Genomic DNA, 18,873 nt, shown 5'->3' with positions numbered 1-18,873 from the left:
CGGCAGAGGTCACCATAATACCCACATATGATACGGATGTGCTGGGCTATTGGGTGGCCGAAAACGAGGAGCTGCTAGCCAAGCACCGCATCGACCTCTCGCCCTCCGCCTCGCGCTGCACCATCAATCTGCAGGATCATGAGACCTCCTGCTCAGCCTATCGCCTGGAGTTCTAGGCCACGACACCGGGCCTCTTCATAGCCTTCGACGATACCTGAGGAGGGGAGCCAACCGAGAACCAACACCATGCACCCAACCACGACTAGGAACGAGGAGAGTAACGAGAGCGAAGAGCTCTGCCAGAGACTGGAGTCCCTGTAAAACTTGTAAAGTGATGGGACTCGAGAGCTCTGGCAGACAGCAACAGCAATGGGGAGCAGGAGCAAGGAGCAGGAGCAAGGAGCAGTAGCAAGGAGCAGCATGACAGAGCGGCGAAGGATATAAGCAGCTGGACGCAGAGCTAATATATGGCGGAGTCCCGGGGTCACGCAATTGACGCCACTTTGTTAGCCATTTATCGCCGTCTATATATTGAGCTTACGCCGCGCTTAACACCAGGAGAGCTAGGTAATTAATTCATATTTTATTTTCAAGTAATTAATTACATAAGAAACCGAAAACAAAATAAGCACCTTACGCCAGTCAAGCGCTACCTTTGTCTATTAAACCAAAGATCAAAAATAGCAAAAATATACAAAGCAAAAAAGCGAAAACCAAAGAAGAAAGAGCTAAACCAAGAGAGAAAACCAAAGAAAAATAATACGGAGAAAGAGTTACAAACAAATGATGATGATGAGTAAAAAAGAAACACACAGAAAATTAAAGAAGAAGTAAAGTAAAGCAAAGAAAAACTCGATATATTATATATATATTTAAAGAAAAAGTCAAAGTAAAAGTAAACAAAAAACAAGTAATATTCATGTTTAATGTATTAGTCTCTAAACTTTTACGAGGTATTTTTGAATTTTAAAAGCGAAGCGAGAAAGAAGCATAAACTAACTAAAACAAGTCAGAGAAAGAGAGAGCGCTACGTAGTTATTAGGATACACACCGAGCAGAGGCAGGAGGAGATCCGGTAACGGATCGAAAAACTTAATCAAACCCCGCGACAATGATTACGATTTAACCCTTGAGCAGAGTCAATAATCCAACCGATGATCCCCGAATATAAACCATAAGCACTGTCTCCGTTAACCAATTACCTAACGTTTTTTGTTTTGTTGTGAAGATTAAATCCTTTACCATTTTTGTTCAGAGTTTTCGAAAGACTTAAACCAGGGACATTATAAGGATCAAGATGCGTAACGCGCGAGAGATCCTTTCATGGCGCTATGGCGTTACGCATTTTGATGTTTACAGTGTCGTTGCTTGAACCCTAAAAAAGATCAGATCTATATAGCAAACGATATACGTACACTTCCAGAATAGGGAGCTAAAGGCTAGGAGAGATGATGAGCAGGAAGAGTTAATGGAGCAGAAGGAACAGGAAGAATAGAAGAGGAAAAGGATAAAGGATGAGCAGGAATGGGACTAGGAGGGGGCATCGATTGCTGTTGCTGAAAGGAGCTAGGATTGAGGAAGAGTCGTGGAAGGACGAGGAGGACATAGACGAAGACGATGACGAAGACAAAGTCAATGCTGATGATACTATATAAGGCTACAGGATACAAGGGGGGGACTAGAAAGGGGGGCTTGTGATTGGGGGGGAGGGCTGGGACTTGGGGTTGGTTTTTTATGGTTGGTTTTTTGGGCAATGTTGGGAGACAGCTATTTGTGAGACAAAAAGCGAAAGACGTGAGAGCAGAGAGTCATAACTATAATACGATTAAAATGAAGAAAGCAGAGGGTACACACAAAGTGAATGTATGAAGGTTATTTTTCTATATTTTTTTTACTTTTTCATAGTCATAGAATAACAAATTTGCAAACAAACAAATAAAAACAAGCAAACAAACAAAATACTTAAACAAAACAACTAAACCGAGAGGCAGCAGAAGGAGCATGATGAGCAGAATTAAACAATTTTAATCACAAAAATAATAAAAAACGGAACAAGCAAATTCGAGGCCACTTAAAGAGAAAAAAAACAGTCCAAATGGTAAAATAAAAGAAAACGAGCCAGTTACAATTATAAAAACAAACAAAACGAAAAAAGACAAAATGAGAAGACTCGGCAGACTTTTTTGTAGGCTACGCGTATATATATTTTTGTGTTGCTTTTTATATACATAAATAAATATCTCGTATTAATTATGATGTGTGCAACAGAGCAGCAACCAATCCAAATTCGGGAGGAGATTAGCGGGCAACTGACAACTGACAACACTGGCAAACCGTCCAGAGTCTACAAAAGCGTTTGATAACATAAAAGAAATAAAGCAGCTAAGCGAACCAGCGAAATTTAAGCGAAATTATACACAAAACTAGCACAGAGTCAGGGGCCAGGACATCCTGGATCTCTCTCCACGTTTCCCGCTCCGTAATATCAGTGGATTCTGATGATCCACAGAGAGAATGATCTTTTGATTACCAAAGCAGCAAAGCAAAAGCAAACAAAAAGCAGCAAAAAAGCATATATTGCAGTCTCCGCTTCAAGGATTTTTAAAATGTAATAACCAAGAATGAAAAACGAAAAAAAAAAACAAGAAAAATTAAGAAAAACACAGAAGAAAGCATACATTTTATTACGTATATTTAATTATTTTTCAAAATTCGTGCGCTAAGCGAAACAAAACTAAGAAAATAAAGACAAGAAATCGAGCGATTTAAAGTTAAAGAATACTCCACACCCACACACAGACACACTCACACGTGAACTATATACACTATATATCTATATATAATTACATATATATATGTACTTGAGCGTATTGATGTTGCTTAAAAAAAAAAACAAAAAAAAAACAAGAAAAACTAAACAAAAAATGTGCGAAAATCCGCTAAAAAAGAACACTCTTCTCATCGCGATGAAGATCATTTTTGCCTTTCATGAAACGAATTTCCCCTTAAAAGAAAAACAACAAAACGAAACAAAGATTATGAAATATGAAACTTGTTAACTTTTGCCCCGTATTTTATTTATTATTTTTTGTTTGTATTTTTGTTTATGTAGTTTCGTTGACAGATCCCGATCCGATCGATCAGATCAGATCGGGTCAGATCAAATACTAACCACACTCAAGACACACTCGTCACCCACAAACACACACAAGACATGCATCCATTGCCTTATTATCCAGAGAACAAACGATATCTGCATCCATACCTTATATAACTAGCGTAAGAATCAATGTATCGATTTATATCGATCGTATATCGAACCTGTACGAGCGTTTGTTTGTTGAATTTGCTTTTACTTTTTAGCAGCTTCGATTTAAATCAAATATACATACTACGCGCCCGGGCTCGCACACACACCTGCCACCAGCTGAGAGATCTATAATCGAATGCAAATCGATATATAATCTATAAACTATACAGTGCAGCTGTGTGTGTGATCCGTGTGCTCTATATAATCATTAGTAACAGCAAAACAAAACAAAAAATGCATGCAGAGTAAATTGTTACAAAACAACGCTAACCTTACCGATGGCCGATGGTATGCATAGGATATATCCGTAGCCATATATAGCCTATAATATACCCAGGAAAGAGTCGGCGGATTGAAGGAGTGGAGGATAGCACAAAAAAAATGATATCGATTATCGATAAAGGTCAGACAGACACAGAGACACTGAGAGACAGGGAGCGAGAGGTTAGCCGAAGAACGGGCAGGCGAAGAAATCGATATATATATGTATTACATTTTATGAACGTCAAGCTTATCTCAACTATTTCAAAAACAAAACTAAAAACAAAAAAAAACCAAAAAATCTGAAAATTATAATAAACGTATTTATGTGAAGTCCCGGGTGGTGTCTGTTCATTGTCCTTAAAAGCCTTGCAGGTATTTTTAGTGCCCTACAGGTTCTAGGTTCCCGGTTTCCCAGGCTAATTTCAGCTTGCAGCCACGCCACCCTTGTTGAGCCACCATGATTGATGGGACACTGATGACTTAATGGATAATGATGGATGAGAGGTACTTAGGACTTCTATGGCAGCCATCAGATGCCACTGAAGCACCTGACTAATAGCTCACTGCATTGAGGTATCTCCTAGAGAGCGGTTGTTGCAGGTAAGTAAGTATTGCCCTCAAGAGCAATCCCACTGGGGGTTCCATTAGCGGAACAAGCACAGAGATAAGACTAATCGAATTTGTATCTCACCCACAGATAGATAGAGCTAACCCCATCCATATCCAATCCATACGGCATGGACACGCTGAAAGCGCTGGAGCCGCTGCATCGCGTATGCCGAGTGTGCAATCTGTGGCACTGGCACCTAGCCCCACCCTCGCCGCCAGACACGGATGGCATACTCCTACGACGATCACGCTGGCTGGAGCTGTACGGCTGGAGCGTGCTGGCGGCTGCCACCGCATTCACCGCCTACGGGCTTTTCCAGGACAGCAGCATCCAGGTGGCAGTGGGCGGCAGTGATGGAGGCGACACGAGCATCACCAGCATCGGGCACACCGTGGACTTCATCCAGCTGGTGGGCATGCGTGTGGCTCATGTGGCCGCTCTGCTGGAGGCCCTGTGGCAGCGCCGGGTGCAGCGTGACTTTTACGCCGAGCTGGGCGAGATTGACCGGCAGCTGGCCAAGGCCTTGAGAGTGGATACGGAGGGCAGGCTGCTACAGATGCGCCGCCAGACTGCGCGCAGTGCCATGTGGATGCTTTGGGGCTATGCGCTCAGCCAGAGCTTGATTTTGGGAGCAAAGCTACTGGCTCCTGGCCACCAGTTTCCGGTCTACTGGATATACTACCTGCTGCCGCTGCTCGTGTGTGGCCTGCGCTACTTCCAGATCTTTACCGCCGTCCAGATAGTGCGTCGACGCCTGGACGTTCTCCTGCTTGCTCTGCAGCAGCTGCAGCTGAGCCAGAAATCAACAGAGGCGGCGACGATGGGAGAGAGAGCAGATCCAAAGCCGGAAGACTGCGGCGACCCGGAGCAGGCGGCCATGGAACGGCTGATGACAGTGAGAGTCGTCTACCAACGAGTCTGGGCCCTGGTGGCCCTGCTGAACAGGTGCTACGGTCTCTCCATGCTGATGCAGGTGGGCAACGACTTCCTGGCCATCACCTCCAATTGCTACTGGATGTTCCTGAACTTCCGCCAGTCGGCTGCCTCGGCTCTCGACATCCTCCAGATCGTGGCCAGCGCGGTATGGTCGGCTCCCCATCTTGGAAACGTGCTCGTCCTCTCGCTGCTCTGCGACCGCACCGCTCAGTGTGTGAGTAGTTTACCTCCTGGAACGGGACAACCAGTTAATTTTCGTTTTTTTCAGGCCACTCGCTTAGCTTTGAGCCTGCACCAGGTCAGCGTGGATCTGCGGAACGATAGTCACAACGCTCTGGTGGGTTATCTTTTACTTAAATATATATATTTAATAGCTTTCTTTTCGACAGATTACCCAGTTCTCGCTCCAGCTGCTCCACCAGCGACTCCACTTCAGTGCCGCCGGCTTCTTCAACGTCGACTGTACGCTCCTTTACACGGTGAGTGTACTCCGAGGATCTAAAGTAAAACAGGGAACTAATCCTAAAAATTCTGCCACAGATTGTGGGCGCCACCACCACGTACCTGATCATCCTGATCCAGTTTCACATGAGCGAGTCCAGCAATGGTAGTGGATCGAATAGAGAGTAGAACAAAAAATTAAGCTATTTTCGGGAAACCGAATTTTTTATACCCTTGCAGAAAAAAACTATCATGGCTCTGTCAAAAATGCTTTCATTTCCAATCAGAAAACGTTTCCGTGCTAGCTTTTGTAAGGTCAACAAACCAGCATACTGAATTTTAATCTTAAAATATAATTTTTTTTTTAATTTTTGATCATTTCAATGATGTAACTCCTTATAAAATTTTTAAAAAATTAGTAAAAAAAAAAATTTCATTCCGACACGGCTAGATCGACTCAGCTTTTGATGCTGATCAAGAAAATATATGGTTTATAGGGTCGAAAATGAGTCCTTCGTGAGTTATAAGCAAAAAAGCATTAATATTCAATTCGGAGAGCTGCATTTTCGGTCTGGAATGTTAATGTTTCAAAAATAGGAGAGTCAGAATTAGATCTGAATAAAGGCTACATAGAAGCAACAACAACTAAAAGTTTATTACAATAAAAAAGTAAAATAAATAAAAATAACCGCAAAATTTAAATTTGAATTTAAATTGTCGGTCATTTGCCGCCACGTAAGAAATCGATAAGTTTCGATGACGATAACGCTGTTATTTATGATATGGTCTATCATATATCAAAAGTAGTGAAAAATGAGTTGGTCACACCCGATTTCGATGTAAATTCATTTATTTTTGTTGTTGTAGTTGCTGTTTTTTTCTTGTTGTTGTAGTTGTTGTTGTACATACTGTGGTTGTTGTAGGCCTTCGATGTGCTCGATTTCGCTTAATTTTCGGCCTGAAATACCAGGCGAACAGAAGGCAGCAGCAAGCAACTTCAATTTTCTGCAAATTCATTGTTCACCCTAGAAGTATGCTACACATTTTTTGCAATTGCATACTTTCGCATATTTTTGACATTGCATGCTTTTGGGGGCACGGTGTAGTAGTGCAAAATTCAAATTTAAATTTAAATTGTCCGCCAACGATAAATTAATCGATAAATCAGTCAACCGAAAGTTCACAATATGGTCACACTGGCCAAAAGTTACAATATGGTCACACTGGCAAAAACTGTGTAAATTCAAATTTGAATTTAAATTAACCGCCACCGATAAATAAATCGATAAACCGCGCAATCCAAAAATTTCAATATGGACACACTGGCCAAAAATTTTAGGGTGTGGTGACACTGGCAAGTACTTTTTATTTTTGGAAATTTGCTTGCTGCTGCCTTCTGTTCGCCTGGTATTTCAGGTCGAATTTTAAGTGACGCCGAGCACATCGAAGGCTTGGCTCTGCAACACACAACCGCACGATTTCACAGTATGTACAACACACAACCGCACGATTTGCACAGTATGTACAACAACAACAACAACCCACATTACAACAACAACAACAACACACATTACAACAACAACAACACACATTACAACAACAACACACATTACAACAACAACAACACACATTACAACAACAACAACACACATTACAACAACAACAACAACACACATTACAACAACAACAACAACACACATTACAACAACAACAAAAACACACATTACAACAACAAAAACAACACACATTACAACAACAACAAAAACAACACACATTACAACAACAACATTTGGCCAAATCGAAGGCAGAGCATCTACAGCAACAACCACTCTTTCGCAACAACAATTCGCAATGACAACAACAAAAGATGAAAAACCTGCCACATTTGAATAGAAATCCCTTATATTTCCTGCAACAACAACATTTTTGGAACCAAAATTCCACACAATAGACCTGGTGTCGTGATTCAAAGACTCGGCACAACCAGAGTTATGTTTAATAAAGACTTAAAAAGTGTTTTTAAAAAAGACATTCTTTGCATATGCACAGGTTTGCCATTAAGTCTATGGTTGGGCTGCCAAGGATCGGGTGATCCACGCGGATGCGAAAGCGGAAAGGGGGAGACTTGATGTAACAGGCTGCAGGTAATGAGGGCGATGGAATGAATATGGCATCGATTTAGTCGAAGTAGGGCGAGGAGCAGCAACGGAAGTCTCTGCGGTAAACCTCCTGGGCGGGCCGGAAGGTGTGCCAGTAGCTGGGCGAGCGGCAAATGATCCTGGCCAGGTTACTCTTGAATACATCGTAGGTGGGGTACACGAAGTACCGGCAGTGGCACTTGTGGTGATAGAGACACTCGGTGTCGACAATCCAGTCGCGCGGCAGGTGAGTCTCCTCCGGCAGCGACTGCTTAGCTGTTGGTCCCTCTGACCCCATGTCGTTGGTGGAGGAGAATCGTGGCTTCGTCTTGAGGGTGATGGCATCCCTGTGGAGGATATATGGTTAATGTAGTAGTGATAATTAACCCAGAAACCTCCCCTCCAATCAACTCACTGCAAGCCCTGGTCTATTAAGCGCTGCACGCCGGGACTGCAGATCACCCGGTTGAAGTGCTGGCAGCGATTGGCCCTGGCCATGGTGGTTAGGTACCAGGTGGGCATCAGGCCGAAGCGCACCTTGGACAGGAGGCGTTCGGGACAGTTGTCGGACTCTGTCCAGTTGTGCTCCATCCAGAGTACCATTGATAGGAAGATCTGCAAGGAATAACTATGAACACAGGACTATATTTGACAGGCGAGATACTCACCTCGATCTCCGAGTTGACACTGAGGTAGCAATTGCGCAGGATGTGCAGGAGCTCGTGCTCTGTGAACTCCAGGAACATGGTGGAGCTGACAATGCAAAGAAAGACGCGCGAGATGCGGGTCAGCAGGAGCTCGCTCAGAATGCGCGCCTGCGGATGGTGGCGTGCCTCCAAATAGGCCTTAAAGGCAGTGTCTTCGTTGAAGAACTCCATCTTGTCCAGCGATCCCCAGAGCTGGCGCAGCAGCAGGGGTATCTGCAGAACCTGGTTGGCTGCCACATGGGGGAGCACCTCGCCCTGACCCAACTCTGGCAGCTGCTCCATGAAGCGGCGGGCCGCGTAGATCTTGGTGTAGTTCTGCACGACGCTCTCAAAGCAGTGATAGCGTTCGTTGCCTGGGGCTATGCCGGCATTGATGAGGGTCTGCTCGCGCAGCACGCCCAGGAGCTGCTTGGACACGCGGTCAATGGGTGAGGGTGATGGCATCATGACACCGTCATAGCTACTCAGCAGTTCTAGCACAATCTGGCTGGTGTCGCTATCGCCTTCGGCCTCATCGCAGATACGGCTCAACAGCATTAATATCTGCTGGCGAGTGGCCAGCACCTTCAGATGCTCGGTGTTTGTGGGCAGTGTTTGCTGGCTCTTGCTGGCCACAGTGGTGGATGTGGAAGAGGAGGTGGTGGCAGCCTCGTTGTCGTTGTTTTCTTTCACTAATTCTTCTTCAATTTTTGCCTGCGCCTGGATATTGATAAGAGTGGGCACGTCGTCCCCCTGTTCGCGTCGATGTGGCTGCTTCCGCTTGCGCAGCCGGCGATATAAGGCACGGAACATAAATAACTAAAATTTGGATCTGAGTATGTCGCAAAAAAAAGAGGCACGATAGGGAGCTGATTGTTAAATTGGATATTACTTGCGACGCGTTTGAAAATCATCTGCGACAATGGAAAACCGAACTATACTGACGTTAACCGATCTGGTTAGATGTACTCCAAGGCCTACTTGACTTTCTTTTTTAAAATTTAAGAGGTTGAATTTGGGTTTTCCGAAAACCCTTTTAGCAATAGTAAAAGTAAAAGTTAAAAAAAAAAAAGCTAATTTAAATTAGAAAAATGCTCACAGTTATCTAATCTGGGCGCGGAGGGCTATCCCGCTGGGTATCTCCACTTGGTTCACGTTCAACAGGTGCACTAGGTTGCGCAGGAACTCCTGCGACACCTTCAGCTCGTCGTCGGCCTCCAGGCGCTCGAACAGATTCAGCGCCGCCTCGTAGTCGTTGCTGCGGCAGAACTGAGCCAGCAGCAGATCGTAGATCTTCTGCTCGTCAATGGTTCGCTGGACACCTCGCACGCCACGTGCCAAGCGGAGCAGCGTGCGCACTGCTCCCTCCTGACCCAGGTGCTCGCAGTTCTTAAGCAGCAGCTCATGGTTGATGCGGAACTCAGGGTTGATTATTAGCCGGCGCAGCTGGCTCTCCGTTCCCGACTCGGCCAGGGCCAGTAGGAGGGCGCTGTTCATATTGGCCGCTCCATGGACGCGGCTCACGGTCGTCGTGACCGTTGCCAGATGCTGCTGGGCGGTCTGAGGTGTCGTGTTGCTTGCCTGGAAGCGTGCCAGCTCCTGCTCATCGCCATTGCCCAGGCGCACCAGCAGCGAGAGCATCTCAAACTGCAGGGGCGTGTGCTTGTGCTTGCTGGCCAGTCGCTGGAACTCGGCCACCGCCGCATCCAAGTCACCCTTCAAGAGCCACTCGCGCACCACAGGTCCCAGCAGGGCATTGTGGGATTGGCAATAGCCCAGGCTCCGCAGATAATCCAGCATCTCGAGTGTGTGATTTGTGGGTTTCTCCTCTGTGCTACTTGGAGGGAGGGATGCAGCCACCTGGGCCACATTGTTCAGGAGCTGCCACACGTTCTTAATCACATAGTCACCTCCAACAATCTTGTGCTCTTCCGACCGCTGTCGAAGCAGCTGCTTGGCGGACTCTAGCTGCTCCCCGCGGACTAACAGGGCGGCAAAGTCGATTAGCTTGTGCTCGTCCAGCTGGAAGGCTAAAAGGAAAGGGGTTAGTATGATCGGAGGGAGCGAAGGTCCAGAGCTTCTTACCTGGATAGGTGCTCTTCAGTTGCTCCAACGTCTTTTGGGCGCGCGGCAGGTCGCTTAGCTTAATGTGTAGATCCAGAATGGAGGCCAGCATTCCGGCGCTGGTCTGCACCTTCAAGGCTTGACACTTGGCCAGCAGCTGCTGGGCACGCTCCAGGCGCCCGCTGCGCACGGAGAGCTGCAGCAGGCGGCGCAAAACGCCGCGAGGATTCAGTTGCTTTGCCTCCAGTTCCACCAGGTGGCACTCTAGCTCGTCTATACTCATGTCGCGCGGATGCTTGATGAAGCCGCCGTGCAGGGAGGCGGCATCCGCCGGCAGCGTCAGCTTCGAGTTGCGCATCTTCTGCAAGGCCTTGCCCATGCCCTGGGCGCTATCCACATCCTTGGGGGCCTGGCGTGCAACAGAGAGCAAGGCTTCGGCGGCAGCCGGCGAGAGTTGTAGTTCCAAGCGTTGCAGCTCGTGCACGAAGCGTAGCAGGGCCGCGGGCTCAATGCGCAGGCGCGTCTGCGGTCCGCACATCTGGAGTAGCAGGGCGCCCACAAAGTCCTCATCTCGCTGGAGTGCCTTCTGCTGGAGGGCCTGGACAAGCTGGGCGAAAGGCTCATATCGCTTGGTGGCCCGGGCATTCACCGCCAGCGAGGCCAGCGGCTGCAGCAGAGTCGAGAGCTCCAGACGCGTTGGGTAGCGCTTCAGCAGCTCCATCACTTCGGGCAGGTGGTGCTGCTGCAGTAGGATCCCCAGCACCGGACCCAGCGACAGCGATGGCCTTACGCCCACTGCCTCCAGTGCCTTCACGCTCTCCACTGGCTGCGTCAGGGATTGGTTGAGATGTGGCAGCAGGTATTGGCGCAGCGTCTCCTCGTCGCACTCCACACGCAGGCGTTGCATCTCGGCCACAAGCCGCAGCATGCCGCTTTCGCCCTCGCGTCGATAGTGATGCAGGATCAGGGGCCAAAAGTAGTGTGGACGCAGCTCTTCGCCGGCGGCGGCCAGGGCCTCCAGGCAGCCGAGCGCCGAAGAGGGCAGGCGGCGCAGGGCCAGCTCTACGAGGAGGTGTAGGGCGCGAGGATTCTGTCCTCGCTGAACCAGCTGGCGGGCAAACTGGAGGGTCTCCTTTAAGGGAATGTTGGCACGGAAGAATTCCTGAAGCAGCAGGCTGCCATACTCGTCGACGTTCTGGTTCTGGGTGTGATTGGGCGCCGGCAATGCGGCCACCAGCTGAATGACCACCTCGGGCCGTCCCTCATGTAGCAGCTGGATGCACAGGCTCTTCAGGGCAGGCGGCAGATCCAGTCCAGTAAGAAACTCGCGCGGCATTTCGTTAACTAGCTGCTGGACAAGCTGTGCGTCCACATTTTTGGCAGCGACAACCGCCCGCAGCATCTGGAGTAGCTGGGCATGGCTGAATCCCGTCGTCGCCTGCAACACTTCCTTGGCACGCTCAAGCTGGCCGTTCTCTACGAGCGCCTCGAACCGCAGCGCCTCGGTGGTGCTGGTGCCCAGCTGAATGCCAGCGGAGCGCATGCTGCCCACCACAGACTCTGTTCCGGCTAGATCTCCATTGCGGGCGTGGCCCTGGAGCAGCGAGTTGAAGTTGCGCTCGGTGAGGGCGAAGTTGTGCTCGCGCATCTCGGCCAGCAGCTCGCTGGCTTGGCGCATGTTGCCTGCGGCGCAGGCCACATCTAGCAGGTCGCTGTATAGCCCTGCATCAGCGGCGCCATGGTAGACAGCGATCTCGGCCAGCAGCGAACGATGATCGGGCAGGGATAGCCGGTTTTGGCGCAATACCTGAAGCCGCGTGTGGTAGTGGGCCAGTGTGGGTTGACCCAGCTTTAGAAGTTGCGTCCACAGGCTCTGGAAGAGTTGCTGACGCTCCTGGGCGCTCCGCGCGGGCAGCAGTTCGGGCACACACGATCCCAGCAAGAAGTGTACCTGCTCGACACTTACCGTAGATGTCTTCTCCTGTTGCAGATGCTCAAGCACTCGCTGGCAGTGGTCGTAGTTGAGCAAGCTATGCTGCTGATAGTACGCCTCCAGCTGCGTCCACACCTCCTCGATGCTTGCTGGCGGTCTTGGCGATGTGGTGTTGCGTTTGCTGCTTTTCCTCTCCGTGCTGAGAAAACGCTGCTGCTGGCTGGAAGGCGCAGGTGGCGGTGCCGGAAAAGTCAAAGCCGCCGGCGTTGCAATTGCATAACGCTGGCCGGCTCTCGTGGAGCACACCAAGCGTCCTGGGAGCTGGTCTAAACGCTGCCAGCAGAGGCACAGTCTCGGCAACAAGCGCGCACGTTGCATTTTGGCCTACTATATGGACGTTTTCCGTCCCAAAAGTTAAAATTTAATTCGCGGAAATGACACGAAAACACGCACCGGCAATTAGCTGTATAATCGATTGATAGAGTAATCGATAGTCAATTACTTGCACAAACCGACCATCAGCTGTATGCTCGATTCGATTGGAAGAGTAATCGATAGTCAATTAATTGCACATACCTGCTATCAGCTGTTTGCTCGATACGATTGGAAGAGCTAAGGAATGTACAGTTTTACAAATATATGCAGTAGTTGAGCGTAAATTAACTTACTTGAGTTGCATTGTCATAAAAACGTATAACAAGGAACAATCCGGAAATTGGCTTCACTGGTGTGGTCATATTTGAGTGTCACAACGCAGGTCCTAGGTGGTGCTGGTGGTCTGCTGAATGCCAGCGGAGCGCTTGCTGTCAACCACAGACTCCGTTCCGGCCAGATTTCCATTGCGCGCGTGGATCTGGAGCAGAAAGTTGAAGTTGAGGGCGAAGTTATGCTCGCGCATCTCGGCCAGCAGCTCGCTGGCTTGGCGCATGTTGCCTGCCGCGCAGGCCACGTCTAGCAGGTCGCTGTATAACCCAGCATCGGCGGCGCCATGGTAGGCAACGATCTCGACGAATTTAGCTGCGTCCACGCCTCCTCGTAGCTAGACGGCGGTCTTGGCGATGTGGTGTTGCGTTTGCTGTTTTTCCCTCTCCGTGCTGATGAAACGCTGCTGCTAGCTGGGAGGCGTAGGTGGCCGAGTTTCTTGGAGCGCGCCAAGCGTCCTGGGAGGTGGTTTAGACGCTGCCAGCAGAGGCACAGTTCCGGCAACAAGCGCGCACGTTGCATTTTGATTTATTTATTGGACGTTTTATGTCCCAAAAGTTTAAATTTAATTCGCGGAAATGACACACGAAAACACGCACCGGCAATTAGCTGTATAATCGATTGGTGGAGTAATCGATAGTCAATTAATTGCACAAACCGGCAATCAGCTGTTTGCTGAGATTCGATTGCAAGAGTAGTCGATAGTCAATAACTTGCACAAACCGGCAACCAATTGCTTGCTCGATTCGATAGGAAGAGTAATCGATAATTAATTACTCGCACAAACCGGCAATCATCTGTTTGCTGGACTTGATTGGAAGAGCTATCGATAGCCTACTGTTTACGTTATAGCAATTAACTAAACTGGCAGCAGTGGTCGAGTGCCATAGCACTTAACTAAACTGGCAGCACTGGTCGAGTGACATAGCACTTAAGTAAACTGGCAGCACTGGTCGAGTGACAAAGCATTTAACTTGCCTCAAGCTAATGGAATTTAAACTTGTACAATATAATTGCGATATTTAAGCGAAAATTAACTTACCTGAGTTGCATTGCTATCTGGATAGGTGCTCTTCAGTTGCTCCAGCGTTTTTGGACGCGAGGCCAGCATTCCGGGGCTGGTCTGCACCTTCAAGGCTTGACACTTGGCCAGCAGCTGCTGGGCACGCTCCAGGCGCCCGCTGCGCACGGAGAGCTGCAGCAGGCGGCGCAAAACGCCGCGAGGATTCAGTTGCTTTGCCTCCAGTTCCACCAGGTGGCACTCTAGCTCGTCTATACTCATGTCGCGCGGATGCTTGATGAAGCCGCCGTGCAGGGAGGCGGCATCCGCCGGCAGCGTCAGCTTCGAGTCGCGCATCTTCTGCAAGGCCTTGCCCATGCCCTGGGCGCTATCCTCATCCTTGGGGGCCTGCCGCGCAACAGAGAGCAAGGCTTCGGCGGCAGCCGGCGAGAGTTGTAGTTCCAAGCGTTGCAGCTCGTGCACGAAGCGTAGCAGGGCCGCGGGCTCAATGCGCAGGCGCGTCTGCGGTCCGCACATCTGGAGTAGCAGGGCGCCCACAAAGTCCTCATCTCGCTGGAGTGCCTTCTGCTGGAGGGCCTGGACAAGCTGGGCGAAAGGCTCATATCGCTTGGTGGCCCGGGCATTCACCGCCAGCGAGGCCAGCGGCTGCAGCAGAGTCGAGAGCTCCAGACGCGTTGGGTAGCGCTTCAGCAGCTCCATCACTTCGGGCAGGTGGTGCTGCTGCATTAGGATCCCCAGCACCGGACCCAGCGACAGCGATGGCCTTACGCCCACTGCCTCCAGTGCCTTCACGCTCTCCACTGGCTGCGTCAGGGATTGGTTGAGATGTGGCAGCAGGTATTGGCGCAGCGTCTCCTCGTCGCACTCCACACGCAGGCGCTGCATCTGCAAAAGTTTAAATTTAATTCGCGTAAATGACACACGAAAACAACACACACTGGCTATTTGCAGTATACTCGATTGGTAGAGCTATCGATAGAATACTGTTTACGTTCTTGCTATTAACTAAACTGGCAACACTGGTCGAGTGACATAGCACTTAACTTAACAGGCAGCACTGGTCGAGTGATATAGCACTTAACTAAACTGGCAGCACGGATCGAGTGACAGCACTTAACAAAACTGGCAGCACTGGTCGAGTGACATAGCACTTAACTAAACTGGCAGCACTGGTCGAGTGACAAAGCATTGAACTTGCCTCAAGCTAATGGAATTTAAACTTGTACAATATAAATGCGATATTTAAGCGAAAATTAACTTACCTGAGTTGCATTGTTATAAAAACGTAAAGCAAAGAAAAATCCGGAAACTGGCTTCACTGGTGTGCTATCTGGATAGGTGCTCTTCAGTTGCTCCAGCGTTTTTGGACGCGAGGCCAGCATTCCGGGGCTGGTCTGCACCTTCAAGGCTTGACACTTGGCCAGCAGCTGCTGGACACGCTCCAGGCGCCCGCTGCGCACGGAGAGCTGCAGCAGGCGGCGCGAAACGCCGCGAGGATTCAGTTGCTTTGCCTCCAGTTCCACCAGGTGGCACTCTAGCTCGTCTATACTCATGTCGCGCGGATGCTTGATGAAGCCGCCGTGCAGGGAGGCGGCATCCGCCGGCAGCGTCAGCTTCGAGTCGCGCATCTTCTGCAAGGCCTTGCCCATGCCCTGGGCGCTATCCTCATCCTTGGGGGCCTGGCGCGCAAGGCCTCGGCGGCAGCCGGCGAGAGTTGTAGTTCCAAGCGTTGCTGCAGCTCGTGCACGAAGCGTAGCAGGGCCGCGGGCTCAATGCGCAGGCGCGTCTGCGGTCCGCACATCTGGAGTAGCAGGGCGCCCACAAAGTCCTCATCTCGCTGGAGTGCTTTTTGCTGGAGGGTCTGGACAGACTGGACTCTGCAGCAGAGTCGAGAGCTCCAGACGTGTTGGGTAGCGCTTCAGCAGCTCCATCACTTCGGGCAGGTGGTGCTGCTGCAGTAGGATCCCCAGCACCGGACCCAGCGACAGCGATGGCCTTACGCCCACCGCCTCCAGTGCCTTCACGCTCTCCACTGGCTGCGTCAGGGATTGGTTGAGATGTGGCAGCAGGTATTGGCGCAGCGTCTCCTCGTCACACTCCACACGCAGGCGCTGCATCTGCAAAAGTTTAAATTTAATTCGCGTAAATGACACACGAAAACAACACACACTGGCTATTTGCAGTATACTCGATTGGTAGAGCTATCGATACTGATACAATCAGCTGTTTGCTCGATTCGATTGGAAGAGTAATCGATAGCCGAATGTTTATGTTATTGCTATTTACTAAACTGGCAGCACTGGTCGAGTGACATAGCACTTAACTAAACTGGCAGCACTGGTCGAGTGACATAGCACTTAACTAAACTGACAGCACTGGTCGAGTGACATAGCACTTAACTAAACTGGCAGCACTGGTCGAGTGACAAAGCATTAAACTTGCCTCAAGCTAATGGAATTTAAACTTGTACAATATAAATGCGATATTTAAGCGAAAATTAACTTACCTGAGTTGCATTGTTATAAAAACGTAAAGCAAAGTGTCACAGCGCAGGACGTCGGTGGGGCTGGTGGCCAGCTGAATGCCAGCGGAGCGCATGATGCGCACCAGACTCCGTTCCGGCCAGATCTCCATTGCGGGCGTGGCCCTGGAGCAGCGAGTTGAATTCGCGCTCGGTGATAGCGATGTTGTGTTCGCGTATCTCGGCCAGCAGCTCGCTGGCTTAGCGCTTGTTGCCTGCCGCGCAGGCCACGTCTAGCAGGCAGGTAGGCAGCGATATCGGCCAGCTGGGATCGATGATCGGGCAGGGACAGCCGGTTTTGGCGCAATCCCTAAAGCCGCGTGTGGTAGTGGGCCAGCGTGGGTTGACCCAGCTTTAGAAGTTGCGTCCACAGGCTCTGGAAGAGTTGCTGACGCTCCTGGGAGCTCCGCGCGGGCAGCAGTTCGGGCACACACAATCCCATCAAGAAGTGCACCTGCTCCAGCACTCGCTGGTAGTGGTCGTAGTTGGACAAGCTCTGCTGCTGATAATACGCATCCAGCTGCGTCTCCACCTCCTCGTTGCTAGCCGGCGGTCTTGGTGATGTCGTGTTGCGTACGCTGTTTTTCGTTTCCGTGCTGATGGAATGCTGCTGCTTGCTGGGAGGCGCAGGTGGCCGGGTGTGTTGGAGCACGCCAAGCGTCCTGGGAGCTGGTCTAGACGCTGCCAGCAGAGGCACAGTCCCGGCAGCAAGCGCGCACGTTGCATTTTGGTCTATTTAATGGACGTTTTTACAAACGTTTCTGCAAAAGTTAAAATTTAATTCGCGAAAATGACAAAAGAAGACAACAAGCACCGGCTATCAGCTGTTTAATCGATTGGTGGAGCTATCGATAGTAAAACAAACCAGCAATCACTGCTTGCACGATTCGATAGAAAGAGCTATCGATAGACTACTGCTTAGTTTATAGCTACTAAAGAAACTGGCAGCACTGTCGAGCGACAAAGCATTTAACTGCTTGCCTCAAGCTAATTTTATTTAAACATGGAATTCATTCTTGTACAAGTTAAGCATAAAATAACAATACCTAAGTGGACTTATGCAACTTACTTGCATTGCATTGTTATAAAATCGTAAGGCAAAAAAAATCCCGAAACTGGCTTCACTGGTGAGTGCCCATTTGGGTGTCACAGCATAGAGCCCATGCACGCGTTTTTCGTTTGAATTTGAATTTGAATTTGAATTTGAATTTGAACAAAAGTTGATGCTGATTCATTTAAATAGATTTTCCTGGGACTGCTCCGGGTTTTCAAGTTGATTTCACTGATCTTGTTGATTTTGTTGTTGATTACAATCCAAGCCACTTATACTTACAATGCAAATTAATTGAATTATTTCAATTTACCCCGGCAGAGTCGCTGCTGGGATGTCTTGATATCTTGATCAATTCCATTCAAGATGATCCTCTTCCGTCCCCCGTCCGCCGGAATACACACAGAACACAGGGCGGAGAAAACAAATAAAATCCAAGCATCGCACTCGCACTCAACGAGAAAAGAGCACTTGAGCGGAATAATATAATGCAATAATAAATGCCGTTTGGCATACTACACCACAAATACATTCTCTCGGAAACCTTCATTTGAAATACTAAACAATTTTTGTTGTTTATTTAAAAATCAAACTGTTAAATCCTAAATAATGAAAAGTACTTGCCAGGGGCAGCAAGAGCTTATCTCCAGCGCCTCCGAACGTTTCGAAAAGGACTTAAACACCAACTCCGCGACCATTCGCGTGCCCTGCCCAAATATTTGCTCCTTCGGCAGATTATAATAGTCCAGCAACGACAATTGCTCGAAAAAAGCCACCTAACAAACGTCGCCAAACTGAGACAAATCTAATCTAATAAAATTTACATGATCGCTCGCATTATCGTCCATTGTATTATAATCATATGCCACTGCGACGACGACGACGTCGACATCGACCTCTGCCGCCGTCCCTACTTTATATTGTTGTTATTTCTTATTGTTATTGTTATTGTTGTCAATATTGCTATTGTTGTTGCTGTTGCTGGCGGTGGGTGCTGTGGCGAGTTCAGTGGTTGGCGCTTCCTAAGTGGATGACACTCAAGCTCATTGAGCGATCCCATTGTTGTCGAAAGAGAGAGAGAGACATTCGATGGGAATGATGGGATGAGATTTGTATGTGGGATCAGCAAAGTGATGGGAGCTACACTTGAAAAATACCAATGCCACTTTGCAGTTGAAATCGAATATAATACTGCA

At 48.9% G+C, this 18,873-nt stretch overlaps 5 protein-coding genes and 1 pseudogene across 12 annotated transcripts in view; 2 read left to right on the top strand and 4 right to left on the bottom strand.

Annotated features, from left to right (window-relative positions):
• futsch (microtubule-associated protein futsch) overlaps positions 1 to 824 on the top strand; it is a 78,324-nt gene extending 77,500 nt beyond the window's left edge. For all 4 annotated transcript variants that reach the window (XM_086829348.1, XM_086829347.1, XM_086829346.1 and 1 more), the window contains one exon: positions 7 to 824. In XM_086829348.1, the coding sequence (XP_086685474.1) occupies positions 7 to 176 (170 nt within the window). In that variant the 3' untranslated portion in view covers positions 177 to 824. The remainder of the gene's footprint in view (positions 1 to 6) is intronic.
• A 1,048-nt stretch (positions 825 to 1,872) lies between these two features.
• Gr2a (Gustatory receptor 2a) lies at positions 1,873 to 6,257 on the top strand. 2 transcript variants are annotated; one of them, XM_020950514.2, is made up of 5 exons: positions 2,845 to 4,174; positions 4,272 to 5,334; positions 5,389 to 5,457; positions 5,510 to 5,599; positions 5,661 to 6,257. In XM_020950514.2, the coding sequence occupies exons 2-5, from the start codon at positions 4,312 to 4,314 to the stop codon at positions 5,748 to 5,750; spliced, it is 1,272 nt and encodes a 423-aa protein (XP_020806173.2). In that variant the 5' UTR covers positions 2,845 to 4,174; positions 4,272 to 4,311; the 3' UTR covers positions 5,751 to 6,257. The 2 variants fall into 2 exon arrangements, with proteins under 2 accessions (XP_086685479.1, XP_020806173.2); XM_086829353.1 differs by having other exon boundaries at positions 1,873 to 5,334.
• Positions 6,258 to 7,520: 1,263 nt separating this feature from the next.
• Positions 7,521 to 9,418, bottom strand: LOC110182457 (uncharacterized). Its single transcript, XM_020950493.2, has 3 exons — positions 8,368 to 9,418; positions 8,115 to 8,314; positions 7,521 to 8,046 (listed from the first exon to the last, which is right to left on the bottom strand). The coding sequence occupies exons 1-3, from the start codon at positions 9,196 to 9,198 to the stop codon at positions 7,740 to 7,742; spliced, it is 1,338 nt and encodes a 445-aa protein (XP_020806152.2). The 5' UTR covers positions 9,199 to 9,418; the 3' UTR covers positions 7,521 to 7,739.
• Lrpprc2 (Leucine-rich pentatricopeptide repeat containing 2) lies at positions 9,068 to 13,693 on the bottom strand. 3 transcript variants are annotated; one of them, XM_086829351.1, is made up of 5 exons: positions 13,051 to 13,693; positions 12,959 to 12,994; positions 10,471 to 12,769; positions 9,485 to 10,415; positions 9,068 to 9,418 (listed from the first exon to the last, which is right to left on the bottom strand). In XM_086829351.1, exons 3-4 carry the CDS (start codon positions 12,758 to 12,760, stop codon positions 9,487 to 9,489), a joined length of 3,219 nt encoding a protein of 1,072 aa, XP_086685477.1. In that variant the 5' UTR covers positions 12,761 to 12,769; positions 12,959 to 12,994; positions 13,051 to 13,693; the 3' UTR covers positions 9,068 to 9,418; positions 9,485 to 9,486. The 3 variants fall into 3 exon arrangements, with proteins under 3 accessions (XP_086685477.1, XP_086685476.1, XP_020806148.2); XM_086829350.1 differs by having other exon boundaries at positions 9,068 to 10,415; XM_020950489.2 differs by lacking the exons at positions 12,959 to 12,994; positions 13,051 to 13,693 and having other exon boundaries at positions 9,068 to 10,415; positions 10,471 to 12,895.
• On the bottom strand, positions 13,675 to 16,222 carry LOC147644306 (uncharacterized). The gene is made up of 3 exons (XM_086829365.1): positions 16,009 to 16,222; positions 15,368 to 15,837; positions 13,675 to 14,990 (listed from the first exon to the last, which is right to left on the bottom strand). Exons 1-3 carry the CDS (start codon positions 16,220 to 16,222, stop codon positions 14,118 to 14,120), a joined length of 1,557 nt encoding a protein of 518 aa, XP_086685491.1. The 3' UTR covers positions 13,675 to 14,117.
• Positions 16,084 to 17,422, bottom strand: LOC110182479 (uncharacterized; annotated as a pseudogene). The gene is made up of 2 exons (XR_015270830.1): positions 16,612 to 17,422; positions 16,084 to 16,222 (listed from the first exon to the last, which is right to left on the bottom strand). The product of XR_015270830.1 is annotated as an uncharacterized LOC110182479 (transcript).
• Between the last annotated feature and the right edge of the window lie 1,451 nt (positions 17,423 to 18,873).

The sequence above is a fragment of the Drosophila serrata genome, unplaced genomic scaffold (assembly GCF_035046125.1).
Source record: "Drosophila serrata isolate PLE 108 unplaced genomic scaffold, ASM3504612v1 contig_190, whole genome shotgun sequence".
Classification (NCBI taxonomy): Eukaryota; Metazoa; Arthropoda; class Insecta; order Diptera; family Drosophilidae; genus Drosophila; species Drosophila serrata.
The sequence above is the reverse complement of the archived record's forward strand: the minus strand, read 5'-3'. Positions and strand labels throughout refer to the sequence as shown.